We start from the raw sequence: 26,127 nt of genomic DNA on the forward strand, positions 1-26,127 counted from the left end.
TGTCGAGGTCCCGGCGTCGTTAGCAACAGCATTGCTAGGCTTCGCCAGGCGGTACAGCATTAACCGTGTGGTTACAGGTCCAGAGTTTGGTAGTATTGTTGATCTTCTGTCTATCCTTCCAGTCAGTGGCTTATTTCTCTTGTTTCTATCTGCATTTAAGCACGATGCTATCACGTTAGCTCCGTAGCTAAAGTGCTTCGCCGATGTATTGTCGTGGAGATAAAAGTCACTGTGAATGTCCATTTCGCGTTCTCGACTCTCATTTTCAAGAGGATATAGTATCCGAGGTGGTTTAAAATACAAATCCGTGATCCACAATAGAAAAAGGAGAAAGGGTGGAATCCAATGAGCCAGCTTGTACCTAAGTTACGGTCAGAGCGAAAAAAGATACGTCCTGCACTGCACTCTAGTCCTTCACTCTCACGTTCCTCATCCACAAATCTTTCATCCTCGCTCAAATTAATGGGGTAATCGTCGCTTTCTCGGTCCGAATCGCTCTCGCTGCTGGTGTAAACAATGGGGAAATGTGAGGAGCCTTTCAACCTGCGACGTCACGCTACTTCCGGTACAGGCAAGGCTTTTTTTTTATCAGCGACCAAAAGTTGCAAACTTTATCGTCGATGTTCTCTACTAAATCCTTCCAGCAAAAATATGGCAATATCGCGAAATGATCAAGTATGACACACAGAATGGATCTGCTATCCCCGTTTAAATGAGAAAATGTCATTTCAGTAGGCCTTTAAAAGCCCTTTACTGTACTTCTCAATGGTCGACTTCTTGTGCTGCCTTGCTCACCAGAGTCGCCGTTGAGTTTCAATTACACCAAAACAAGAACAAAAAATTAATAAATTAATATGACATTGAAATTAGGGATGTCCGATAATGGCTTTTTGCCGATATCCGATATTGTCCAACTCTTTAATTACCGATACCGATATCAACCGATACCGATATCAACCGATATATACAGTCGTGGAATTAACACATTATGCCTAATTTGGACAACCAGGTATGGTGAAGATAAGGTACTTTTTAAAAAAATTAGTAAAATAAGATAAATAAATTAAAAACATTTTCTTGAATAAAAAAGAAAGTACAACAATATAAAAACAGTTACATAGAAACTAGTAATGAATGAAAATGAGTAAAATTAACTGTTGAAGTTTAGTACTATTAGTGGACCAGCAGCACGCACAATCATGTGTGCTTACGGACTGTATCCCTTGCAGACTGTATTGATATATATTGATATATAATGTAGGAACCAGAATATTAATAACAGAAAGAAACAACCCTTTTGTGTGAATGGGTTGTGCACTAATTGTAAGTGTATCTTGTGTTTTTTATGTTGATTTAATTAAAAAAAAACAAAAAACAAAACAAAACAAAAAAAACGATACCGATAATAAAAAAAAACGATACCGATAATTTCCGATATTACATTTTAACGCATATATCGGCCGATAATATCGGCAGGCCGATATTATCGGACATCTCTAATTGAAATGATAAAAAGTAACACGATAAATTGCCATATTTACCTTTTTCCTAAACATAATTGCTATGCAAATGAATTACAACAAATAATCCTTTTTCCCAACAAAATGTTCTAATAACCTATCATAAAGGCTGGGTAAAATAATTGATTTGATCAATATAGGGCATTATCAATTTCCAAGGCATAATACCACTGCCCCCTACTAGGTAGTCACACTAGCATAGTCAAACAAGCCGTCCGGGACAAAACAAAAAGCAAAGTGCGAGACTTCCCAGCAATATCGCCAGACTCCAGCGGAGCATGAAAATACAGTAAGAAAAGCCATCGCTACTATTGTTGGCAAAGATTTATGCCCGCAATCGGTGGCTGTAAGCCGCCCCGGGTGCCCGAGGTGAACCGCACTACCTTAGAATCAGGCAACGTAAACATCTGACTGCAATGGTTGTATTTGTACCAGAGTCCTGCAAGATCACAGCAAGCCTTTCTCAGGAAATCATTTTGTTTACTTCGCCTGAAAAACCAAGCGCCATTTTCCGGCCTTAACGACATAATCGCTGCGCGTTACTTCCTGTCTGAGTGGGCTGACAAAATAAGAGCCCCAGAAGAACAGCTTATATATTTACTGCAGTTTTGCACTAGAACAATACCTTAATGCACGTTGCAGTGATTTGAAAATTGCACTTTTGAGACTTGAGAAAGTAGCCAAAATTGTTTATTGTGAACAGATATTTTTTATTTATTTTGTAACAGATTTGAGACATTTTTAATATTTATGGGGTTGATCTAATTCAAGGGTGTCCAAACTACGACTTGCTGGCCATCTGCGGCCCGCCGGCGTCTTCAAGTTGTCCCGAAGACATTGTTAGTTTAATAAGGAATCAATTCATTTTAAAAGTCTATTTGTATGATGCTACTTTGTTGTCATTTTGTGGCCAACATGAGTAATTCACGCTTACGACCACTTGGTGTGCTTTGAATGAAACTTAGCGCAGTATTTACTTTAGGGCTGCAACAACTAATCGATTAAATCGATTATTAAAATAGTTGCCGATTAATTTAGTCATCGATTCGTTGGATCTATGCTATGCGCAGAGATTTTTTTTTAAAATAATAAAAAAAATTTTTTTTAATAAACCTTTATTTATAAACTGCAACATGTACAAACAGCTGAGAAACAATAATCAAAATAAGTATGGTGCCAGTATGCTGTTTTTCAATAAAATACTGGATAGGATAGAAATGTAGTTTGTCTCTTTTATCCGATTATTATTGGATTAATCGAAGTAATAATCGACAGATTAATCGATTATCAAATTAATCGTTAGTTGCAGCCCTAATTTACTTACATGACACAATGCAAACAACCTTCCCTAGTCATGGTGCAAAAAATAAACCAATAAACAAAATGCCAACAGAACAACGCAATTTGTGGATATTTAGAAAAATGTCCATGCACCATAAATAGTTCAGAATGACACCCATTTAAATCCTTAAAGCATGATGGGAAAAATGCAAAACAATATCTCCACACGTATCAATGTTTGGCACATTTTTGCTGCTTGATATTTCTGAGTGATTACAAAACTTTTAAGAGGTTGTCACAGAAGGAGTCCAACTTTCACATTATCTTAATATTCGATTATATTAATGATTAATTCTATATCCAGTATTCTAAAATAATACGTACACATACAGTACAGGCCAAAAGTTTGGACACACCTTTTCATTTCAATGCATTTTCATGACTATTTACATTGTGGATTGTCACTGAAGGCATCAAAACTATGACACCTGTGAAGTGACTACCTCTTGAAGCTCATGGAGAGAATGCCAAGAGTGTGCAAAGCAGTAATCAGAGCAAAGGGTGGCTATTTTGAAGAAACTAGAATATAAAAACATGTTTTCAGTTATTTCAACTTTTTTTTGTTAAGTACATAACTCCACGTGTTGATAGTTTTGATGCCTTCAATGACAATCTACAATGTAAATAGTCATGAAAATTTAAAAAACGCATTGAATGAGAAAATGTCCAAACTTTTGGCCTGTACTGTATATACAGTTAATTTTCATGCAGTCGAATTTTGGCCCTTGACCACATGTTTTTTTTAGCCCAATGTGGCCCCCAGGGCAAAAAGTTTGGATACACCTGGTCTAATTGAATCATGACTGATCGGTTTAGAATCTTATGAATTAAAACTTAAACGATTTGGGAAATTGGCCATGTTGCCGAACCCCATTCGTCATAGAAATGTCCAGTACGTGTCTACACATGCCCACCTACTGCACTGTTAAGTAATCAACTTGGAAAATCCTTCAAACTTAAAAAAAAAGTGACTCTTACTAGTTTCAGCATGACCAATGTCCCAGAAAAGCCACAGTACAGATGTTTTATATACAAAACCCAAAACCAGTGAAGTTGGCAATGGTAAATAAAAACAGAATACAATGATTTGCTAATCCTTTTCAACTTATATTCAATTGAATAGTCGGCAAAGACAATATATTTAATGCTCTAACTGAGAAACTTAATTTGATTTTGCAAATAATCATGGACTTAGAATTTAATAAATGATGCTGGCTTTTCATCTTTGCGCCTATAACAACCCAAATGGTTCTTTTCCTCTTTGGTCCGGAGGACACAACGTCCACAGTTTCCAAAAACAAATTTGAAACATGGACTCGTCAGACCACAGAACATTTTTCCACTTTGCATCAGTCCATCTTAGAGCGAAGCCTGCAACGTTTCTGGGTGTTGTTGATCAATAGTAGAGTTTTAACTTGCACTTACAGATGTAGCGACCAACTGTAGTTACCGACAGTGGTTTTCTGAAGTGTTCCTGAGCCCATGTGGTGATATCCTTTACACACTGATGTCGCTTTTTGATGCAGTACCGCCGGAGTGATCGAAGGTCACGGGCATTCAATGTTGGTTTTCAGCCTTGCTGCTTACGTGGAGTGATTTCTCGAGATTCTCTGAACCTTTTTGTCAACATCACAGACCGTAGATGGTGAAATCCCTAAATTCCTTGCAATACTCGTTGAGAAATGTTGTTCTTAAACAATTTGCTCACGCATTTGTTGACAAAGTGGTGACCCTCGCCCCACCCTTGTTTGTGAATGACTGAGCATTTCATGGAAGCTGCTTTTATACCCAATCATGGCACCCACCTGTTCCCAATTAGCCCGTTCACCTGAGGGATGTTCCAAATAAGTGTTTTATGAGCATACCTCAACTTTATCAGTCTTTTTTTGCCACTTGTGCCAACTTTTTTGAAACATGTTGCAGGCATCAAATTCCAAATGAGCTTATATTTGCAAAAAATGAAGTTTACCAGTTTGAACGTTAAATATCTTGTCTTTGCAGTCTATTCAATTGAATATAGGTCGAAAAGGATTAGCAAATCATTGTATTCTGTTTTTATTTACCATTTACACAGCGTGCCAACTTCACTGCTTTGGGGTTTTGTACAATACATACAGACCTCGAGCTCGAAATAAATAATGCCATGCTCTGAAAGTGTGCACACATTAAATGTGCATGCATGTTACGGATATGAAACTAAAAGAAGCTTGTTTAGGTCATTGGCATTTGTCAGAAGCAGCCATTTGTATGCATGCACAGTGCAAAAAAGTCAGTGTTCAAAAACAAGAGAAAAAAAATAGAATAATGAGGGGTATTTTATTTGAACTAAGCAAAATTATCTGCTAATAGAACAAGAAAATTTGGCTTTTCAAGACTTTCCAAAACAAGTCAAATTAGCTAACCTAAATGAACCCAAAAATACCTTAAAATAAGTATATTCTCATTAATAACAAGTGCACTTTTCTTGGTAGAAAAAAAAAAATAGACCTTTTTGCTCAATATGTTGAAAAATATTGTTAAATGAAGTAAATGCGAGTGCCATTATCTTGACATAATGATATGCGCCCCGCATTACATTTCTTGAAACCAGCAAACTTATACTAAAAACTAGTTTATTGTTCTTAATGGAAAGGCAACAAGGCATACGCTTGTTACTCTCGGGGTCTCCTAGCCGCTCAGGCAAATCATATGGTCTAAAAATGCATTTTTCCATGGAAAACATGACATCATCGCGCCAAATGCGTGCTCTTTCAGTCAATTAGTGCGCATATATACAGCCCGGCCCCCGGCCAAATTGATTTTTATTGTAATTTTGAATAATTTACCTGAATGTGCATGAACTATTTCTGTTCAAAATTGTTAGAAATGTCACATGTTAAGTGTTTCAATATTAACTGTCAGTTTACTGTACTGTGCCAACTGTACTACTATATGAGTACGTGCTTTCTATTGTTTCATTGAAAATAAAACAGCAAAGTCCATTTGGCTGTCATCTGTTTTAATTATGAGACACAATTGTGTCAAAATCATGATTTTTTTTTTTCATGCTTGAAGTAAAAAATGATTACTTTAAAAAAGTAGTTTTATACTTGTGAGTAGGGATGTCCGATAATGGCTTTTTGCCGATATCCGATATTGTCCGATACCGATATCAACCGATACCGATATATACAGTCGTGGAATTAACACATTATTATGCCTAATTTGGACAACCAGGTATGGTGAAGATAAGGTCCTTTTTAAAAAAAAATAAAAAAAATAAAATAAGATAAATAATTTAAAAACACTTTCTTGAATAAAAAAGAAAGTAAAACAATATAAAAACAGTTACATAGAAACTAGTAATGAATGAAAATTAGTAAAATTAACAGTTAAAGGTTAGTACTATTAGTGGACCAGCAGCACGCACAATCATGTGTGCTTACGGACTGTATCCCTTGCAGACTGTATTGATTATATTGATAGGAACCAGAATATTAATAACAGAAATAAATAACCCTTTTGTGTGAATGAGTGTAAATGGGGGAGGGAGGTTTTTTGAGTTGGTGCACTAATTGTAAGTGTATCTTGTGTTTTTTATGTTGATTTAATTTTTAAAAAAAAAATAAAAATAAAAAAATAAACGATACCGATAATTAAAAAACGATACCGATAATTTCCGATATTACATTTTAAAGCATTTATCGGACAGCTCTACTTGTGAGTGTTGATGACGCAGCTTTGCAACAGTTGATATTTTAGTTTCAAGCATGTTTTACTCAATATAGGTCATCAAATCTCAGCAACAAGCTGTAATATCTTACTGAGATAATTTAGGACCAAAACCCTTAAAACAAGTAAAACACTCCAACATAAAATCTGCCTAGTAAGAAGAATTATCTTATCAGACAGAAAAGAAGCAAATATCACCCTTATTTGAGATATTTCATCTTACTTAGATTGCAGTTTTTGCAGTGCAGACATGTTCTGTTTTGTCTTTTTTGTTTTGTTTTCACCACGCAGACAGAATAACTGATGAGTTGATGGGCAAAACAAAAAAAATAATAATTAAACTGACGTCTGTGTTTGTGCTTCCTTACCGAACCAAGCCTGCTGGTCTCCTTGCACTTCAATAGCGAGGCCAAAGTCTGCCAGCTTCACTGCAGCTCCCTTCATCTTACTGGCCAACAACAGGTTCTCGGGCTGCAGAACACACACATTGACACACGCTCAAGCAGAATGTAGGACAGGAGACATCAAGACTGTGACAGCCTCTCTTCACGGAAGCCGTCTCTCAAAAAATATTGATATTTAAATGGCTGTGATGTGTGTGTGTGTGGGGTTAAGGTGTGCAAACGCAGCGATGGTGGGAGTAGAGGGGGCGGGCATGATGGAAGAACTAGCGGAAAAGGGATGGGTGGGTTGAGAATCTCCATAGCACCTTATATGGACGTGAGCCCGTAGCCATAGAAACCACCGGGGAGTTATTTAGGCGGCGCTGCAGACGGCATGCTAAATGGAAAGTGTACTTAGCGAGAGGCTGCGTTCTAAATGGCCGTTGTTTGGGGCAGGAGGACATAAAGGGGCCGCGGTAAAAGCCCACTCAGGATAAAAGGCCGACAAATCAGACGGGCGGCGCTCTGAGATAATAGCGTGAGTGCAGGGCGCACACGCAGCATCCCCAACCCCCTTTTTTTTTTTTTTTTAACATTTTCAACAGTATTTCTAAGTCTATCAAGAACATGCTGGGTAAATGCGGCAGGGAAAGGCAAGAAGGAGCCATTTAAGCCAATCGGCATTGTGACGACATAAGCCCCGCCCCTCCTCGGCGCTCCGTGGGTAGCGTGATGTCACAGAGGTTGTCCTGGCAACACCTGGGGCTCAATCCATGTCGTCCTCTCAAGAGCATCTCCTTCCCGCCCTGTCCGTGCGCGGAGTCCTTGTCGTTTCCTTGCCATAGGTGACACGCTTGCCACGTGACCAGGACACACACACACACACACACACATTTGAGAACAAACATGGAGGATGAAACGGTGGATGCAAGAGGAAAGAAGAAGCTGGATAAAGGGGAGGGGGAGTAGAAGAAGAGCCATAGAAAGCGAGCGGTGGAGCAACCGGGAGCCATCTGTGTGTTGCCATGGCCACGAGCAGAGGTGTGTGTGTGTGTGAGAGAGAGAGTGCGGTTGTCACGGAAACGGGCAGCCACTCACCTTGAGGTCTCTGTGCACAATATCATGCTGGTGGATATGATTGACACTCTCCAAGATCTGACTAATGCAATGACTGTGGGGGGAAAGAGAGGGAAGGGGACACACACACACACACAGACACACAAAAAAAAAAAGAGGCAAAGATAGTGGTGTCAGATGCTATCATTTGTTACAGAGCCTGCGTACAATACCCGCGTCACGTCGCATCGCTCGGATATTAATAGGAATGAAGGGAAAATGCATTTTCGCGGCCGCTCCGCGCGCACAATATGAAACATCGCGGGCCGCTAATGTGCATGGAATCATGTACAAACAGGAGAAAGGGCGCACTCTGCACAGCCAAGTTGCGTAACGAGCCTTTACCAAACAGACATTCTAAGACGCAACACGGGCTGCTGCGGTTTAAGCGATCAATACTGAAGCAACGCGTGTGGGAAGTCATCTTAATAATGGGGGCGTTCCACGCAAGCTGCCATCATTCCTCCCGTCCTGGCCAGCGCCGAGCGCGTTTTCACACTCCCAGCTCTTGCACACACAAAAAAATGTTCCTGCGAGCCACCTTATTACTTGTCCTACGCAGTGCGGGTGTCAGGCCTCCGCCGGCTCCCCTTGCTCCGGGCTCATGTTTATGTCACGCCTCTGCAAAGGTTAACGCCGGCAAGGTTGCGGAAGAAAGTGGCCGAGGTCTAATTCTGACGGGGGGAGAGAGAGAGAGAGAGAGAGAGAGAGAGGGTTTCTGTGTCTCTAAAGCTCCCCCCCTGGTGAGCAGGAAGAGACAAAGAGAACTAATCCGGTTGTCCGACAAACTCTCTAAGCTGCGCACCACCCAGACGCTGGGAACACGACCGGGAAACTTGAGGAGAGAGGATGCGGCCGACTTAAAGGCCTACTGAAATGAATTTTTTTTATTCAAACGGGAATAGCAGATCCATTCTATGTGTCATACTTGATCATTTCGCGATATTGCCATATTTTTGCTGAAAGGATTCAGTAGAGAAAATCGACGATAAAGTTTGCAACTTTTGCTCGCTGATAAAAAAAAAAGCCTTGCCTGTACCGGAAGTAGCGTGACGTCACAGGAGCTAGTATTCCTCACAATTTTCCTTTGTTTACAATGGAGCGAGAGAGATTCGGAGCGACAAAGCGACGATTACCCCATTAATTTGAGCGAGGATGAAAGATTTGTGGATGAGGAAAGTGAGAGTGAAGGACTAGAGAGGCCGTGCAGGATGGGGCGGCATGGCGTAGTGCAGACCTGGGCATTCTGCGGCCCGCGGGCCGCATCCGGCCCTTTGTGCGTCCCTGTCCGGCCCGCGTGAGGCCAATAATAAATTACAAAATAAATTTTAAAAAGTATCTATGTCGAGTGTGCAATACAACGGTGCTGCTTTTGTTTTGAAAATCGTTATTTGTATTACTTCCGTGTGGACGTATGCGTGATTGTGAGTGAATGTGAACAGCTGCAATTACAAAATAAAGTTGAAAAAACATCTATGCCGTGCGCGCAATACAACTGTGCTGCTTTTATTTTGAAAAGTATTATTTATGGGCGTGTGTCCGTGTGTAACCTGCGAGTGAAGGTGCACATGCAGCGACAAGTGATGCACGGTTTACACCCGAGACGCTAAAAAGAGAAAAGTTGATGAGGAATGGCGTGTTTTCAACAAGACATGGACTGCCAAGCAACGTTCCCTCTAAGGTGGGCGCCTGCGCAATTGCGCACTGCTCAAGCGTCCGCTGCGCACAGCAAGTATATATGCCGTGCACCAAATCAAATCCCATCTGAATTCTAAACAAAATAAACTTATTTATTCTATGTAATTTTGCAATGCAACTTTGAGTGACAGTGACAACAAGCGGCCCTAACGGTGTTCGTCAACACCGTTCAATTGAACACCGTTCAATTATTGTAACGTCTATCGAGATGCTTCGAGGCCAGGAATTATATCGATCACTTTATTGAGCAAAACTGTTTATATTCGGCCATAACCACACCAAAAACATGAGTAATATCTGGAAAAACTAGTCATTTTCTGCCGTACAAACCAGGCCAAAACCAACTTGTCATTTGTCACCAACACGCATAGCACTAAACCACTGGTGCGTTTATGGCCACACAAAAAGTCGGACAACTCAAACACCACACAAAGTTACACTATGACTCCTCAGTCATACGTGTGCTTATTTTACTGTCATTTATTATTAATGTTAATTTATTTATATTAGTCATGGAATGCTGTTACACACACTATGTTGAAGTATTACTATTATTATTAATTATTATTATTATTATTATTATTATTTATCTCACGGTATATATCAAAAATAATATTGAGCAAAATGTAATTGAAATATTGTCAATGTGGCCCTCCAGCAGTGCTCGGGTAGCTCATGCGGCCCCCGGTAAAAATTAATTGCCCACCCCTGGCGTAGTGGGTAGAGCGCCCGTGTCAGAAACCTGAGGGTTGCAGGTTCGCTCCCCGCCTCTTACCATGCCGTTGTGTCCTTGGGCAGGACACTTCACCCTTGCCCCCGGTGCCGCTCACACCGGTGAATGAATGTTGAATGAATGACAGGTGGTGGTCGGAGGGGCCGTAGGCGCAAATTGGCAGCCACGCTTCCGTCAGTCTACCCCAGGGCAGCTGTGGCTACGAAAGTAGCTTACCACCACCAGGTGTGAATGAATGATGGGTTTTTAACATGTAAAAGCGACTTTGGGTACTTAGAAAAGCGCTATATAAATCCCAGGTATTATTATTATTATTATTATTAATTTGAGCGAGGATGAAAGATTCGTAGATGAGGAACGTGAGAGTGAAGGACTAGAGAGGCAGTGATGGACGTATCTTTTTTCGCTCTGACCGTAACTTAGGTACAAGCTGGCTCATTGGATTCCACACTCTCTCCTTTTTCTATTGTGGATCACGGATTTGTATTTTAAACCACCTCGGATACTATATCCTCTTGAAAATGAGAGTCGAGCACGCGAAATGGACATTTAAAGTGACTTCTATCTCCACGACAATACATCGGTGACACACTTAGCTACTGAGCTAACGTGATAGCATCGTTCTCAAATGAAGATAGAAACAAAATAAATAAACCCCTGACTGGAAGGATAGACAGAAGATCAACAATACTATTAAACCATGGACATGTAACTACACGGTTAAAAATTCTCAGCCTGGTAAGGCTTAACAATGCTGTTGCTAACGACGCTAAGGCTAATTTAGCAACTTAGCAACCGGACCTCACAGAACTATGCTAAAAACATTAGCGCTCCACCTACGCCAGCCAGCCCTCATCTTCCCATCAACACCCGTGCTCACCTGCGTTCCAGCGATCGACGGCGCGACGAAGGACTTCACCCGTGGGTTTGGCGGCAAGCATCGGCTAGGCGTAGTAAGTAGTCCTTGTTGTGTTGCTGTAAGTATTGTACTTAGCCGCTAATACACCGATCGATCCCACCTACAACGTTCTTCTTTGCAGCCTCCATTGTTCATTAAACAAATTGCAAAAGATTCACCAACACAGATGTCCAGAATACTGTGGAATTTTGTCGAAGAAAACAAGAGGTTTCTGTATCGGGTTCGACGGGGTCCAACCACTTCAGTGGATTTTGTGACGTCACGCGCATAAATCATATCCAAAGGAGTTTTTCAACCGGAAGTGTGGCGGGAATTTTAAAATGTCACTTTATAAGTTAACCCGGCCGTATTGGCATGTGTTGCAATGTTAAGATTTCATCATTGATATATAAACTATCAGACTGCGTGGTCGCTAGTAGTGGCTTTCAGTAGGCCTTTAACCCTTGTGTGGTGTTTGGGTCTGTGGGACCCGTTGTCATTTTTTTATTAAAAGAAAAATGATACAATTAATTCATTTTTCAAACTGAGACTATCTGACTTTGGCTCATTTTCTGTGAAGAAAACACACCATACACCCCCCTTACACATTTCTATTACATATAAGACAGGGATGTCCAAAGTGCGGCCCGGGGGCCATTTGCGGCCCGCAGGTCATTTTTTAACTGCCCCACGGCCCATTTTAAAATACGATTAAAAAAATTAAAAACATAAAAAGTGGTATGAAAGAGAAAACAGGTGAAATGTAACAAGAAAATGTTGCAATGTTTACTCTAATAACAAAGTTGCCATGCAGGCTGTTTCTTTCTTTAAAAAATAATAATGAATCAAAATCAATGTTATGAATTATTGACCTATCCAAGGCTCCAATTACGTCACATTAAATATTGCACTTTGAGATTTTTTTTGGGAAAATGTTGCATATTTTGTGTTTGCCATATAAAAAATTTAGCTTTTTTAAAAAAATTTTTTTTAAAGAAGGGCCTAAAACGAACAAACAAAAAACAAACAAAAATACAACATATAATTGACGGATGGATCTGAAGTTGATCTCGAGATTATTGTGTTAAAAGTAAACAGTAAAAAAAATGTATAATTTATTTTTTAACACTTTAATGCAGGGGTGGGCAATTAATTTTTACCGGGGCCCGCATGAGCAACCCGAGCACTGCTGGAGGGCCACATCGACAATATTTCAATTAAATTTTGCTCAATATTATTTTTGATATATACCGTAAGATAAATAATAATAATAATAATAATTAATAATAATAGTAATACTTCAACATAGTGTGTGTAACAGCATTCCATGACTAATATAAATAAATTAACATTAATAATAAATGACAGTAAAATAAGCACACGTATGACTGAGGAGTCATAGTGTAACTTTGTGTGGTGTTTGAGTTGTCCAACTTTTTGTGTGGCCATAAACGCACCAGTGGTTTAGTGCTATGCGTGTTGGTGACAGATGACAAGTTGGTTTTGGCCTGGTTTGTACGGCAGAAAATGACTAGTTTTTCGAGATAAAAGTGTTTTACTCATGTTTTTTTTGTGGTTATGTCCGAATATAAACAGTTTTGCTCATTAAAGTGATCGATATAATTCCTGTCCTCGAAGCATCTCGATAGACGTTACAATAATTGAACGGTGTTCAATTGAACGGTGTTGACGAACACCGTTAGGGCCGCTTGTTGTCACTGTCACTCAAAGTTGCATTGCAAAATTACATAGAATAAATATGTTTATTTTGTTTAGAATTCAGATGGGATTTGATTTGGTGCGCGGCATATATTTGATGTGCGCAGCGGACGCTTGAGCAGTGCGCAATTGCGCAGGCGCGCACCTTAGAGGGAACGTTGCTTGGCAGTCCATGTCTTGTTGAAAACACGCCATTCGTCATCAACTTTTCTCTTTTTAGCGTCTCGGGTGTAAACCGTGCTTCACTTGTCGCTGCATGTGCACCTTCACCCGCAGGTTACACACGGACATACGCCCATAAATAATACTTTTCAAAATAAAAGCAGCACAGTTGTATTGCGCGCACGACATTGATGTTTTTTCAACTTTATTTTGTAATTTGTGATTGCAGTTGTTCACATTCACTGTCCACACGGAAGTAATACAAATAACGATTTTCAAAACAAAAGCAGCACCGTTGTATTGCACCCTCGACATAGACACTTTTTAAAATTTATTTTGTAATTTATAATTGGCCTCACGCGGGCCGGACAGGGACGCACAAAGGGCCGGATGTGGCCCGTGGGCCGCAGAATGCCCAGGTCTGCTTTAATGAGTGGGACCCTTTTGGTTCCCCAATAATTTTTGTGTGATTTGTTTTTAAGTGTCATTGCTCAAAAAATAATAATGAATTAAAATCAATGGTGTTAAGAGTTATTGCCCTTTAAATCAGCTTCCTCCATTTTGAAAATGAGGACAGGTAAATCGTCACTCGTGACCTAACGAATTTGACCCGGCGGAAGTTCTAGACATATGCTAAATATTTTGCGAAACGAGTTTGACCCGGCGAAAATTATAGACATGCGATAATAAAATTAATATTTTGCGAAACGAATTTGATCCGGGCGTTAATAATGAACCGGCGATAAGGCCAAGCATGCGTTAATTATTTTGAGAAACGAGTTTGACCCGGCAGTAATTCTAGACGTGCGAATACTATATGCCCTGCGCCAATTCAAGGAAATACGGTAAAAGTGTTTGATTGTGAGGCATTAAGAGCCACAAAATGCAACGGGTCCATCAGACCCACAAACGCTGGCTGAGTAACAACAATACGAACATTACACAAGCGTTAAATGTCACCGTGTCGAGGAAAATGTCAGGAAAGGTGGAAGAAAACTTCAAATCGAGGCGGTCCCGGCGCGCGCGACGCCTTGGAAAACGCCTCGTTTGTCACGGGCGAACGCCAACGTTTAATTTACAAGGCCATAAACGAGAGCGGCGCATGAAATATAAATGGCGCCATTGATGAAGCGCTCACCTGGCGTCGGCCTCGCTGTAGTACTCTCTGGCTACGATGTCTTCAAAAAGCTCTCCGCCTGTCACCCTGGGATGGCGGGGGGGGGAGAGAGAGAGAGAGAGAGAGAGAGAGAGAGAGTGCTTAGCATACACAAACAAGCTGCAGGCATGCACACATGGACAAAATGTCAACCCCTATCTGTGTGTGTGTTGGAGTGTGCACGTGTTCGCAATATACTCACAGGTCAAAGACGAGGTAATGAAATCCTTCCTCTGAAATGCTGTCATGCAGTCGCACTAAACAGAGAAGGAGAAGGTGAGCAGTGAGACCAATGCGGCGGGTTCACACAAATTCCAATTAATACAGAGCAGGAGAAGCACTGTTAAGAGGTGGAACAAAATGTAACCATCAATACACAAAAGGTAAGGCATACCCATAATAATCAAACTGATGGTGGTGAATGTCGTGCAAGTGGAATTGATCGTGGGATTAATCGTGTCTTGTAGCAACTGATGAAAGGTAGTGCAGTACTAGGCTACACCAGCAGGGGCGCTGTAATCCATCCATGTTCTATACCAGGGGTGCCCATTGGGTCGATCGCGAAGGGTGTGTCAGTCCATTGCCACCCAGGTATTATTAAAATAGATCTAAAAAATTAGTGATCATCAATATTCACCAATACGTCACTTTTGTCACTTGATTGACATGACCTAATATTAATGTGTACAGCTCCACTAATGGACATTGGAGTGTTACTTTCAAAGGCCTAATTAAAGTATTGCTAGAAACATAATTTCATATGGGACTTTATTGTATTATATGTATAGTACATGTTACAAAAAGAAAAAAGCATAAAACACAGTATATTTAAATATACTAAATGTAAAAAAGGGAATCAATATTCAAAGTAATCTAGTTTGGTTACACCAGGGGTCGGCAACCCGCGGCTCTAGAGCATACTTGCCAACCTTGAGACCTCCAATATCGGGAGGTGGGGGGGGGGGGGGGGGGGGCGTGGTTATTTACAGCTAGAATTCACCAACTCGAGTATTTCATATATATATATATATATATATATATATATATATATATATATATATATATATATATATGTATGTATGAAATACTTGACTTTCAGTGAATTCTAGCTATATATATATATATATATATATATATATATATATATATATATATATATATATATATATATATATATATATATATATATATATATTTTTTTTTTTTTTTTAAATTTACATAGAAAGAAAAAAAAATACTTGAATTTCAGTGTTCCAGTGGCTATCCATTAGATGGCAGTATTGTCCTGTTTAACTTCTCCGTTCATGATGAGTATATCATTTCGGCCGCCATGTCTGTAATTTCCTCGTTCTTCTGCTTCGTCTCCTTGTTGTGTGCGCAGTTGTGCACTCTATAAAAGCCCTAGATGTTATGACGTCTTTGGGCAGGCAAGCTGTTTATTTTGTGGGAAAGCGGACGTGAGAACAGGCTGTCCCCACTCAGTCTCAGGTCCGCATTGAGCTGGAGGGGGCGTGGCCTCCAGCTCCGGCTGAATACCGGGAGTTTGTCGGGAGAAAATCTCTGCCGGGAGGTTGTCGGGAGAGGCGCTGAATATCGCGATCCTCCCGCTAAAAACGGGAGGGTTGGCAAGTATGCTCTAGAGCCGCATGCGGCTCTTTAGCGCCGCCCTAGTGGCTCTCTGGAGCTTTTTCATAAATGTATGAAAAATGGAAAAAGATGAGGGGAAAAAAATATATTTTTTGTTTTAATATGGTTTATGTAGGAGGACAAACATGACACAAACCTCCCTAATTGTTATAAAGCACACTGTTTATATTAAACATGCTTCACTGATTCGAGTATTTGGCGAGCACCGTTTTGTCCTACTAATTTTGGTGGTCCTTGAACTCACCGTAGTTTGCTTACATGTATAACTTTCTCCAACTTTCTAGGACGTGTTTTATGACACTTTTTTTTCTGTCTCATTTTGTCCACCAAACTTTTAACGTTGTGCATGAATGCACAAAGGTGAGTTTTGTTGATGTTATTGACTTGTGTGGAGTGCTAATCAGACATATTTGGTCACTGCATGACTGCAAGCTAATCGATGCTAACATGCTATTTAGGCTAGCTATATGTACATATTGCTACATTATGCCTCATTTGTAGCTATATTTGAGCTCATTTAGTTTCCTTTAAGTTATCTTAATTCAATGTATATCTCATGACACACTATCTGTATGTAATATGGCTTTTAACTTTTTGCGGCTCCAGACAGATTTGTTTTTGTATTTTTGGTCCAATATGGCTCTTTCAACATTTTGGGTTGCCGACCCCTGGGTTACACCATCATGAGCGCAACACAAGGTTGTAAAAGTTTCAACTACAATTCTAAATAAGATGTCAAAAGCAACCTGAAATCAAATACACACAGCTTAAAGATTGATCAATACCTATTTAAATTTAGTAATACATAAATATGATTTATCAAAACATAAAAGAAATATACCTGAACAGAACGCTCATGATGGTTACACCAAAAAGTAACGCTATGAATCGCGTTTTTCCAAGTTTTTGGGGCATTTTTATGCTATTCCCAAGCATCTCCTTTTTATTATCGTTGATTTTAAATGGTCAAACTAATGGATATCATATATGCATGCCCTAGTAAACCAAAAAAAAAGTCATATTTATTTTGATTGTTACATTTTGAAGTACATTTGTGCAGGTGGGTGCAAATGTACCCATTACCAGAGCTGTACACTAATTAAAAAACGACCGTTAGGAAGGCGAGAAACACTTTTTATTTCGACAGACTTTCGCACTGAACCTGCAAAAATCTAAAGTCTGACCGCACAGTTCCTGTCTTCACAATAAAAGCGCCGCTCCATCCTGCCTGCGCTGACAAAATAAGAGTCAGAAAGCTAGCAAGACACGGAGTTTGCCGTCAATTTATTTATTGTAATGTGTATTAAAACCAAATATGAAAGCTGGACAAATGAGATGCCAAAAACCAACCACTTTCATGTGGTATTGGACAGAAAGGAGGACTTTTTTCCCCTCCTCCATTCAAAAATGTGGACGTTACTAGTACTACTGTGAATCCTTTCTGTTTTCAATCATTGCAAGTTATCAGAAACCGGTAATACAACAACTTACATTCTGGTCTACATGAAAGAAAGGAATGTATACACTACCGTTCAAAAGTTTAGGGTCACCCAAACAATTTTGTGGAATAGCCTTCATTTCTAAGAACAAGAATAGACTGTCGAGTTTCAGATGAAAGTTGTCTTTTTCTGGCCATTTTGAGCGTTTAATTGACCCCACAAATGTGATGCTCCAGAAACTCAATCTGCTCAAAGGAAGGTCAGTTTTGTAGCTTCTGTAACGAGCTAAACTGTTTTCAGATGTGTGAACATGATTGCACAAGGGTTTTCTAATCATCAATTAGCCTTCTGAGCCAATGAGCAAACACATTGTACCATTAGAACACTGGAGTGATAGTTGCTGGAAATGGGCCTCTATACACCTATGTAGATATTGCACCAAAAACCAGACATTTGCAGCTAGAATAGTCATTAACCACATTAGCAATGTATAGAGTGTATTTCTTTAAAGTTAAGACTAGTTTAAAGTTATCTTCATTGAAAAATAAGGACATTTCAATGTGACCCCAAACTTTTGAACGATAGTGTATGTGTTAAACATGCTTGTATTATCATTAAACACCTTTAACTTGTTAACAAAAAACTTCTGTTTCACAAATAACACACACACACACACACACACACACACACACACACACACACACACACACACACACACACACACACACACACACACACACACACACACACACACTTATATTGGCCAAACAGCTCAATTTTTCTTTCATCTGACCACAGAACTTTCCTCCAGAAGGTCTTATCTTTGTCCATGTGATGTCAGATGAAACCAAAATTGAGCTGTTTGGCCACAATACCCAGCAATGTTTGGAGGAGAAAAGGTGAGGCCTTTAATCCCAGGAACACCATGCCTACTGTCAAGCATGGTGGTGGTAGTATTATGCTTTGATTGATTGATTCTTCTATTAGTAGAATGCACAGTATAGTACATATTCCGTACGATTGACCACTAAATGGTAACACCCCAATAAGTTTTTCAACTTGTTTAAGTCATGGTCCACGTTAATCAATTCATGCTCTGGGCCTGTTTTGCTGCCAATGGAACTGGTGCTTTACAGAGAGTAAATGGGACAATGAAAAAAGGAGGATTACCTCTAAATTCTTCAGGACAACCTAAAATCATAAGCCCGGAGGTTGGGTCTTGGGCACAACAGGACAATGACCCCAAACACACGTCAAAAGTGGTAAAGGAATGGCTAAATCAGGCTAGAATGAAGGTTTTAGAATAGCCTTCCCCAAAGCCCTGACTTAAACGTGTGGACAATGCTGAAGAAACAAGTCCATGTCAGAAAACCAACAAAATTAGTTGAACTGCACCAATTTTGTCAAGAGTGGTCAAAAATTTCAAGCAGAAGTTTGTGGATGGCTACCAAAAGCGCCTTATTGCAGTGAAACTTGCCAAGGGACATATTAACATTGCTGTATGTATACTTTTGACCCAGCAGATTTGGTCACATTTTCAGTAGACCCATAATAAATTCATAAAAGAACCAAACTTCATGAATGTTGTTTTGTGACCAACAAGTATGTGCTCCAATCACTCTATCACAACAAAATAAGAGTTGTAGAAATGATTGGAAACTCAAGACAGCCATGACTAGAGATGTCCAATAATATCGGCCGATAAATGCTTTAAAATGTAATATCGGAAATTATCTGTATCGGTTTCAACCTCCCGATTTTCCTGGGAGACTCACGAATTTCAGTGCCCCTCCCAAAAATCTCCTGGGGCAAACATTCTCCCGATTTCCACCCGGACAACATTATTGGGGGCGGGCCTTTAGCGTCCTCTACAATCTGTCGTCATGGCCGCTTTTCCTCCATACAAACAGCGTGCCGGCCCAGTCACATAATATATGCGGCTTTTACACACACATAAGTGAATGCAAGCATACTTGATCAACAGCCATACAGGTCACACTGAGGGTGGCCATATAAACAACTTTAACACTGTTACAAATATGCGCCACACTGTGAACCCACACCAAACAAGAATGACAAACACATTTCGGGAGAACATCCGCACCGTAACACAACATAAACACAACAGCTTGCAGCACTAACTCTTCCTGGACGCTACAATATACACCCCCCTCTACCACCAGTGTTTCCCACACATTCATTTATTTGTGGCGGCCTGCCGCAAAAGAATTACGTCCGCCACAAATTTAAAAAAATAAATAAATATAAAAAAAAATTTTTTTTTTTTTTTTTTTTAATCCTGTCCACTTCTCAGGCAAATCATATAGTTGATGTAGATGCCCATATAGGCTGTTCAGATTTACTTTACAAAAGAGAAGTGTAGGATACTTCTCTTGTTGCCTTATTTGTATTTGACCACTACTGTTTTCTGTTTATTTGTTACTGACTGTGGCAGGACACCTCTGCCTCTGTTTCACTTTATGTTGCTGGTAAATAATATGGTTGTAGTAGTAGGCTAAAGTTAAATTATCTAGTATGCACTAATTAAAGGGGCAGAGCTTTGAGACCTTTTAGCTTATATATTTTATAAGATATATTTTTTGTAAGAACCACAATTAATAAATATATTTCAGTGAATAACTTATTGTTCAAATCTGTATATAAATATGTACATAAAGTGTTGTAAAAATATTGTAAAATGGATGGATGGATGGACGTTTAAAACAAAACTGTTATTATTAATTAGTAAGTATACATTTTTTGAGCCTTTTTAGAGAAAATCATATTGTAGTAAATTATGCAAATTACTCGATGATGTCATGGTGACCACGCCCATAGCCACGCCCCCACAGGTATCTTGGCAGTTTATGGGAAACACTGACCACCAAACCCCCCCCCCCCATCACCCGAATTCGGAGGTCTCAAGGTTGGTAAGTATGCTCTAGTATACTCTGGACTGAAGCTGTGTGTCTTCATTGTTTTTGTAGCTGTTTTGAGGCATGTTTAAAAAAAAAAAAAAAAAAGCACTTTGTGAAAGTCAAAGTATAGTATTTCCCATAGTTGTAGTGGGTATCAGGATTATCTCAGGGAGAGCATGTCCCAAATTCCAAGCTGCTGTTTTGAGGCATGTTCAAAAAAATAATGCACTTTGTGACTTCAATAATAAATATGGCAGTGCCATGTTGGCACTTTTTTTTCCCATAACTGGAGTTGAAGTTGTTCTCTTATTTTGAAAAACCTTGTTTTTGATTGATTTACTGAAACTTGTTTTAGTAGATTGCACAGTACAGTACATATTCCGTACAATTGACCACTAAATGGTAACACCCCAATAAGTTTTTCAACTTGTTTAAGTCGGGGTCCACGTTAGGGCTGCAACTAACGATTAATTTGATAATCGATTAATCTGTCGATTATTACTTCGATTAATCATCGAATAAAAGACACAAACTACATTTCTATCCTATCCAGTATTTTATTGGGAAAAAACAGCATACTGGCACCATACTTATTTTGATTATTGTTTCTCAGCTGTTTGTACATGTTGCAGTTTATAAATAAAGGTTTATTAAAAAAAAAAAAAAAAAAAAAAAAAAACCTCTGCGCATAGCATAGATCCAACGAATCGATGACTAAATTAATCGGCAATTATTTTAATAATCAATTTTAATCGATTAGTTGTTGCAGCCCTAGTCCACGTTAATCAATTCATGGTAAAGTTACATTGTTTAATGCCTCCAGCGGGGCATCACAACAAAGTTAGGCATAATAATGTGTTAATTCCACGACTGTATCGGTTGATATCGGAATCGGTAATTAAGAGTTGGACAATATCGGAATATCGGCAAAAAAGCCATTATCGGACATCTCTAGCCGTGACATCATGTTCTTTACAAGTGTATGTAAACTTTTGACTCGGTCATTTGAAAAGTAGCTCGCCTGCTGAAAAAGTGTGGGCACCTCTGTTCTATACACTAGAGCAGGGGTCGCCAACACCTCCATCGCCATGAACCAGTCGATCTTTGGGACCCTACCGGTCGATCGCGAAAATATTAGGGAAAAAAAAAAAAGCATTAATATGACATTAGTGACACCCCCACTCGGAGAGTGGCCAACAGCCCTACAACAGGCACGAACGCCTCTCTCTTTTCAGCCTCTCATCCCGCTGCTCTCCCCTCCTCCCCCGAGCACAGCCGGACACTTCACCCGCTCGTCTCGCAAACGCGCATGGCATGACGTGCACAAAATTCATCGCGCTGCAACAATGCATTAAAGGCCTACTGAAAGCCACTACTACCGACCACGCAGTCTGATAGTTTATATATCTATTAAGGCTGCAGCTAACGATTATTTTTCTATCGATTAATCTATAGATTATTTTTTTCGATTAATCGGTTAATCTATAGATTATTTTTTCGATTCATCTATAGATTATTTTTCCTTTTACCGATTATTTTTTATTTTATTTTATTTAAAATGAAGATGAAAAAATAAAAGTAGGCCAGTTTTTTCAAAAGGCATGGCTTTTATTTACAAAAAAAAAAAAAGTATGGCCACTCAGTCAACATTGACAACAACATGACAAAATATTCTGTAACAATGTAAACATTTAAAACTTTTAACATTTAACAAAATTAAAAGTAGCTTATTTGCTTTTTAATGTGCAAATATAAAAGTAAACATCCAGTGCAAATCTTAATATTCTGCAATAGTATAAGCATTTAAAAAGTAAAAGTATTGCTTATTTTGCTTTAAAATGTGCAAAAATAAAGATAAACATCCAATACAAAAAAGTGCAAAACGAAATATTCTGTAACAACAGTGTAAACATTTCAACAAAAGTGAAAGTATTGCTTATTTGCTAAAATGTGCAAAAATACAGATAAACATCCAATACAAAAAAGTGCCAATCTAAATATTCTGGAGCACTGTAAACATTAAGTATTGCTTTTAAAATGTGCAAAATAAACATCCAGTCCAACACAGTACACAATAACCAATTCTACTCATTCCAGTGAGTGACTAACAGTTGTAATGAAGAAAGGTTAGCATGTCTACATGCTCTGGTTCTTTTCTTCTTTACAATATTCCCAGCAGCTGAAAATAGGCGCTCAGAAGGGGTCGATGTGGCTGGAACTGAGAGCTAATTAGCCTTCACCTCAAACCAGGGCTGCGAGCGAGCTGAGCTGCAGTTTAAGTTTCTAGAAGGTCAACGGGCTCATAGTGATGTTACTAGTAGTTGACTGGGAGGTGTTTATTATCATTTGGGGAGAGTCCGCTGCCTGATGCTCACCTGCTAAACATCTATCTGCTCGACGCTGAAGCGCTGACTACATGCGCTCTGAATACGCACTGCTGATTGGCTGATAATGCTTCGTGTGTACCAATCAGATGTTGTGTGGGTGGGACAATGCTGCGTGTGTACCAATCAGATGGTTGTGTGGGTGGGACAATGCTGCGTGCTGAGACAGAGGCAGAGGAGCAAAGCAACTTGTTAAGACTTTAGCAGCGAAAGTTAGCTTTAGCTTAGAAACTCGTTCGGTACACCCCCGTACTGAACCGAAATCCCCGTACCGAAACGGTTCAATACAAAACACGTACCGTTACACCCCTAGCAGATACAAATGACACATTCATGTTTTTGTGTAATGATGACAACGTATGCTAACACGGACGATTGACTAGTTGATGGTTTTCTTTTCAAATGTTCGTTCATAGCCGTTGTGCTGCTATGATAGGCCATTTCCGCTCGACACAGCGTGCATACAACAACATTAGGCTGTGTATTGAAATACTCCCACACTTTTGACGACTTTTGGCGTGCGTTTTTCCCCTCGCTCGCACAGTCTGCTTTGCGCTCCGCCATGACGGTAGTGTGACGTAATTATGCGACGCGTCGACGCCGACTACGTCGACGTGTCGCTTCAGCCTTAATATCAATGATGAAATCTTAACATTGCAACACATGCCAATACGGCCGGGTTAACTTATAAAGTGCAATTTTAAATTTCCCGCCAAACTTCCGGTTGAAAACGTCTATGTATGATGACGTATGCGCGTGACGTCAATCGTTGAAACGGAAGTATTCGGACACATTGTATCACAACACAAACAGCTCTGTTTTCATCGCAAAATTCCACAGTATTCTGGACATCTGTGTTGGTGAATCTTTTGCAATTTGTTTAATGAACAATGGAGACTGCAAAGAAGAAAGTTGTAGGTGGGATCGGTGTATTAGCGGCTGGCTGCAGCAACACAACCAGGAGGACTTTGACTTGGATAGCAGACGCGCTATCCGACGCTAGCCGACGACCGCATCGATGATCGGGTGAAGTCCTTCGTCGCTCCGTCGATCGCTGGAACGCAGGTGAGCACGGGTGTTGATGAGCAGATGAGGGCTGGCGTAGGTGGAGCGCTAATGTTTTTATCATAGCTCTGACGAGGTCCCGTAGCTAAGTTAGCTTCAATGGCGTCGTTGGCAACAGCATTGCCAGGCGGCACAGCATTAACCGTGTGGTTACAGGTCCAGTGTTTGGTTCAGTGTCTCCTGATAGTAGTATTGTTGATCTTCTGTCTATCCTTCCAGTCAGGGGCTTATTTCTTTTGTTTCTATCTGCATTTAAGCACGATGCTATCACGTTAGCTCCGTAGCTAAAATGCTTCACCGATGTATTGTCATGGAGATAAAAGTCACTGTGAATGTCCATTTCGCGTTCTCGAGTGTCATTTTCAAGAGGATATAGTATCCCAGGTGGTTTAAAATACCACAATAAAAAAAGGGAGAGAGTGTGGAATCCAATGAGCCCTTGTACCTAAGTTACGGTCAGAGCGAAAAAAGATACGTCCTGCACTGCACTCTAGTCCTTCACTCTCACGTTCCTCATCCACGAATCTTTCATCCTCGCTCAAACTAATGGGGTAATCGTCGCTTTCTCGGTCCGAATCGCTCTCGCTGCTGGTGTAAACAATGGGGAAATGTGAGGAGCCTTTCAACCTGCGACGTCACGCTACTTCCGGTACAAGCAAGGCTTTTTTTTTTTTATCAGCGACCAAAAGTTGCGAACTTTATCGTCGATGTTCTCTACTAAATCCTTTCAGCAAAAATATGGCAATATCGCGAAATGATCAAGTATGACACATAGAATGGATCTGCTATCCCCGTTTAAAAAAAAAAAAAATCATTTCAGTAGGCCTTTAAGGACGTGCATCATTAGAAAGGCGTCCACACCTCGTCTCTCCAGCAGTTCTGCCACCTTTTCCACAAACTAAGGTTCCGTAAAGGCGAGCGGCCCGTCCAGACTTGCTGCCGTCGGGCCTACGCCCGTTCGTCGGTCACGGAGCCCACAGTCATCGTCATCGCTAGACTACAACTGGAAGCTAACAAGCCAAATACCAGAGTCCGTGAACATTGCTCCAAAGTACGGATGTTGTGTTGATTTATATACAGAAGGGATGAAACAAGGCGGAAGCTAAAGAATAACTTTGCACCGTTTATACCCCCTTTACCACAAAGGAAAAACCCGCTGATTTTACCACTTCTAAACTGACTCACGTTTTTATGTGACCCTAAGATGAATAAATACAATACAGTACTAAGACTATAGTGGCCATAAACAGTTAGCTTCTACACCAGGGGTGTCCAAAGTGCGGCCATTTGCGGCCCGCAGCTAATTGTTTACCGGCCCGGCACACATTCTGGAAATACTATTGTAAAAATAAAAAAGAACATTAAAAAAAGTGGAATGAGGTGAAATCTAACGAGAAAAAGTTGCAATGTTGACACAAAAGCTGCCATGCAGGTTGTTTTTTTTCCTTTTGTCTTTCTTTATTTTTCTTTTTTTGCCATTGCTCAAAAAAAAAAAAAAAGACAAAAAATCCATGTTATAATGAATTATTTTCAGGGCTCCAATTACTTCAAATATTTCACTTTAAAATGTTTTATGTGGTAAATATTGCATATATTGTGTAGTAGCCATAGAAAAACATCAAAGTTTTCTTTGACAAAAGCGCATAAAAAAAAAAAAATCATTGTTCCAGCATAAAATGGACAGATATATCTGAAGTTTATCTCATAAATTAAGTGTAGAAATTAAAAGAAAAACCTAATAAAAATGTATCACTTTATGAGTGGGGCACCTTTTGGATCCCAAATATATTTAGTGATTTTTTATTTATCTTTTCACTGTGATTACTCAAAAATATGAAATAATTAAAATCAATGGTGTCCTGCCTTATTGATCTTTTAGGGCTCTAATTACTAAATATTACATATTTCAGTTTTACTATAAAAAAACTAAGTTTTTGACAGAAAAGCCACAAAACATTTTTTTTAATTTGTATTACTTTATATCAACTTGAAGTTGATATAGAGATTTACTGTAAGCGTTATATAATTTAAAAAAAATAATCTGACTTATTTTTAACATTTTAATGACTGAGACCCTTTATGGTCCCCGGGACCCCTAAAGGTAAAATAAATAAAAAATCCATTTTTGTGTTATGGTTTGAAAATGAAAAATATCAAAATGGCCCCCACATGCTTTAATTTTTCCGTGTGCGGCCCTCAGTGGAAAAAGTTTGGACACCCCTGCCCTAGACGCATTA

At 39.6% G+C, this 26,127-nt stretch overlaps 1 protein-coding gene across 2 annotated transcripts in view; it reads right to left on the minus strand.

Annotated features, from left to right (window-relative positions):
- LOC133656232 (calcium/calmodulin-dependent protein kinase type II subunit gamma-like) overlaps positions 1 to 26,127 on the minus strand; it is a 252,554-nt gene that overhangs the window by 160,729 nt on the left and 65,698 nt on the right. For both annotated transcript variants that reach the window (XM_062057166.1, XM_062057167.1), the window contains exons 4-7: positions 14,640 to 14,694; positions 14,420 to 14,485; positions 8,054 to 8,126; positions 6,941 to 7,043 (exon numbers count right to left, since the gene is read on the minus strand). In XM_062057166.1, the coding sequence (XP_061913150.1) occupies positions 6,941 to 7,043; positions 8,054 to 8,126; positions 14,420 to 14,485; positions 14,640 to 14,694 (297 nt within the window). The remainder of the gene's footprint in view (positions 1 to 6,940; positions 7,044 to 8,053; positions 8,127 to 14,419; positions 14,486 to 14,639; positions 14,695 to 26,127) is intronic.

The sequence above is a fragment of the Entelurus aequoreus genome, linkage group LG08, assembly GCF_033978785.1.
Source record: "Entelurus aequoreus isolate RoL-2023_Sb linkage group LG08, RoL_Eaeq_v1.1, whole genome shotgun sequence".
Lineage (NCBI taxonomy): Eukaryota > Metazoa > Chordata > Actinopteri > Syngnathiformes > Syngnathidae > Entelurus > Entelurus aequoreus.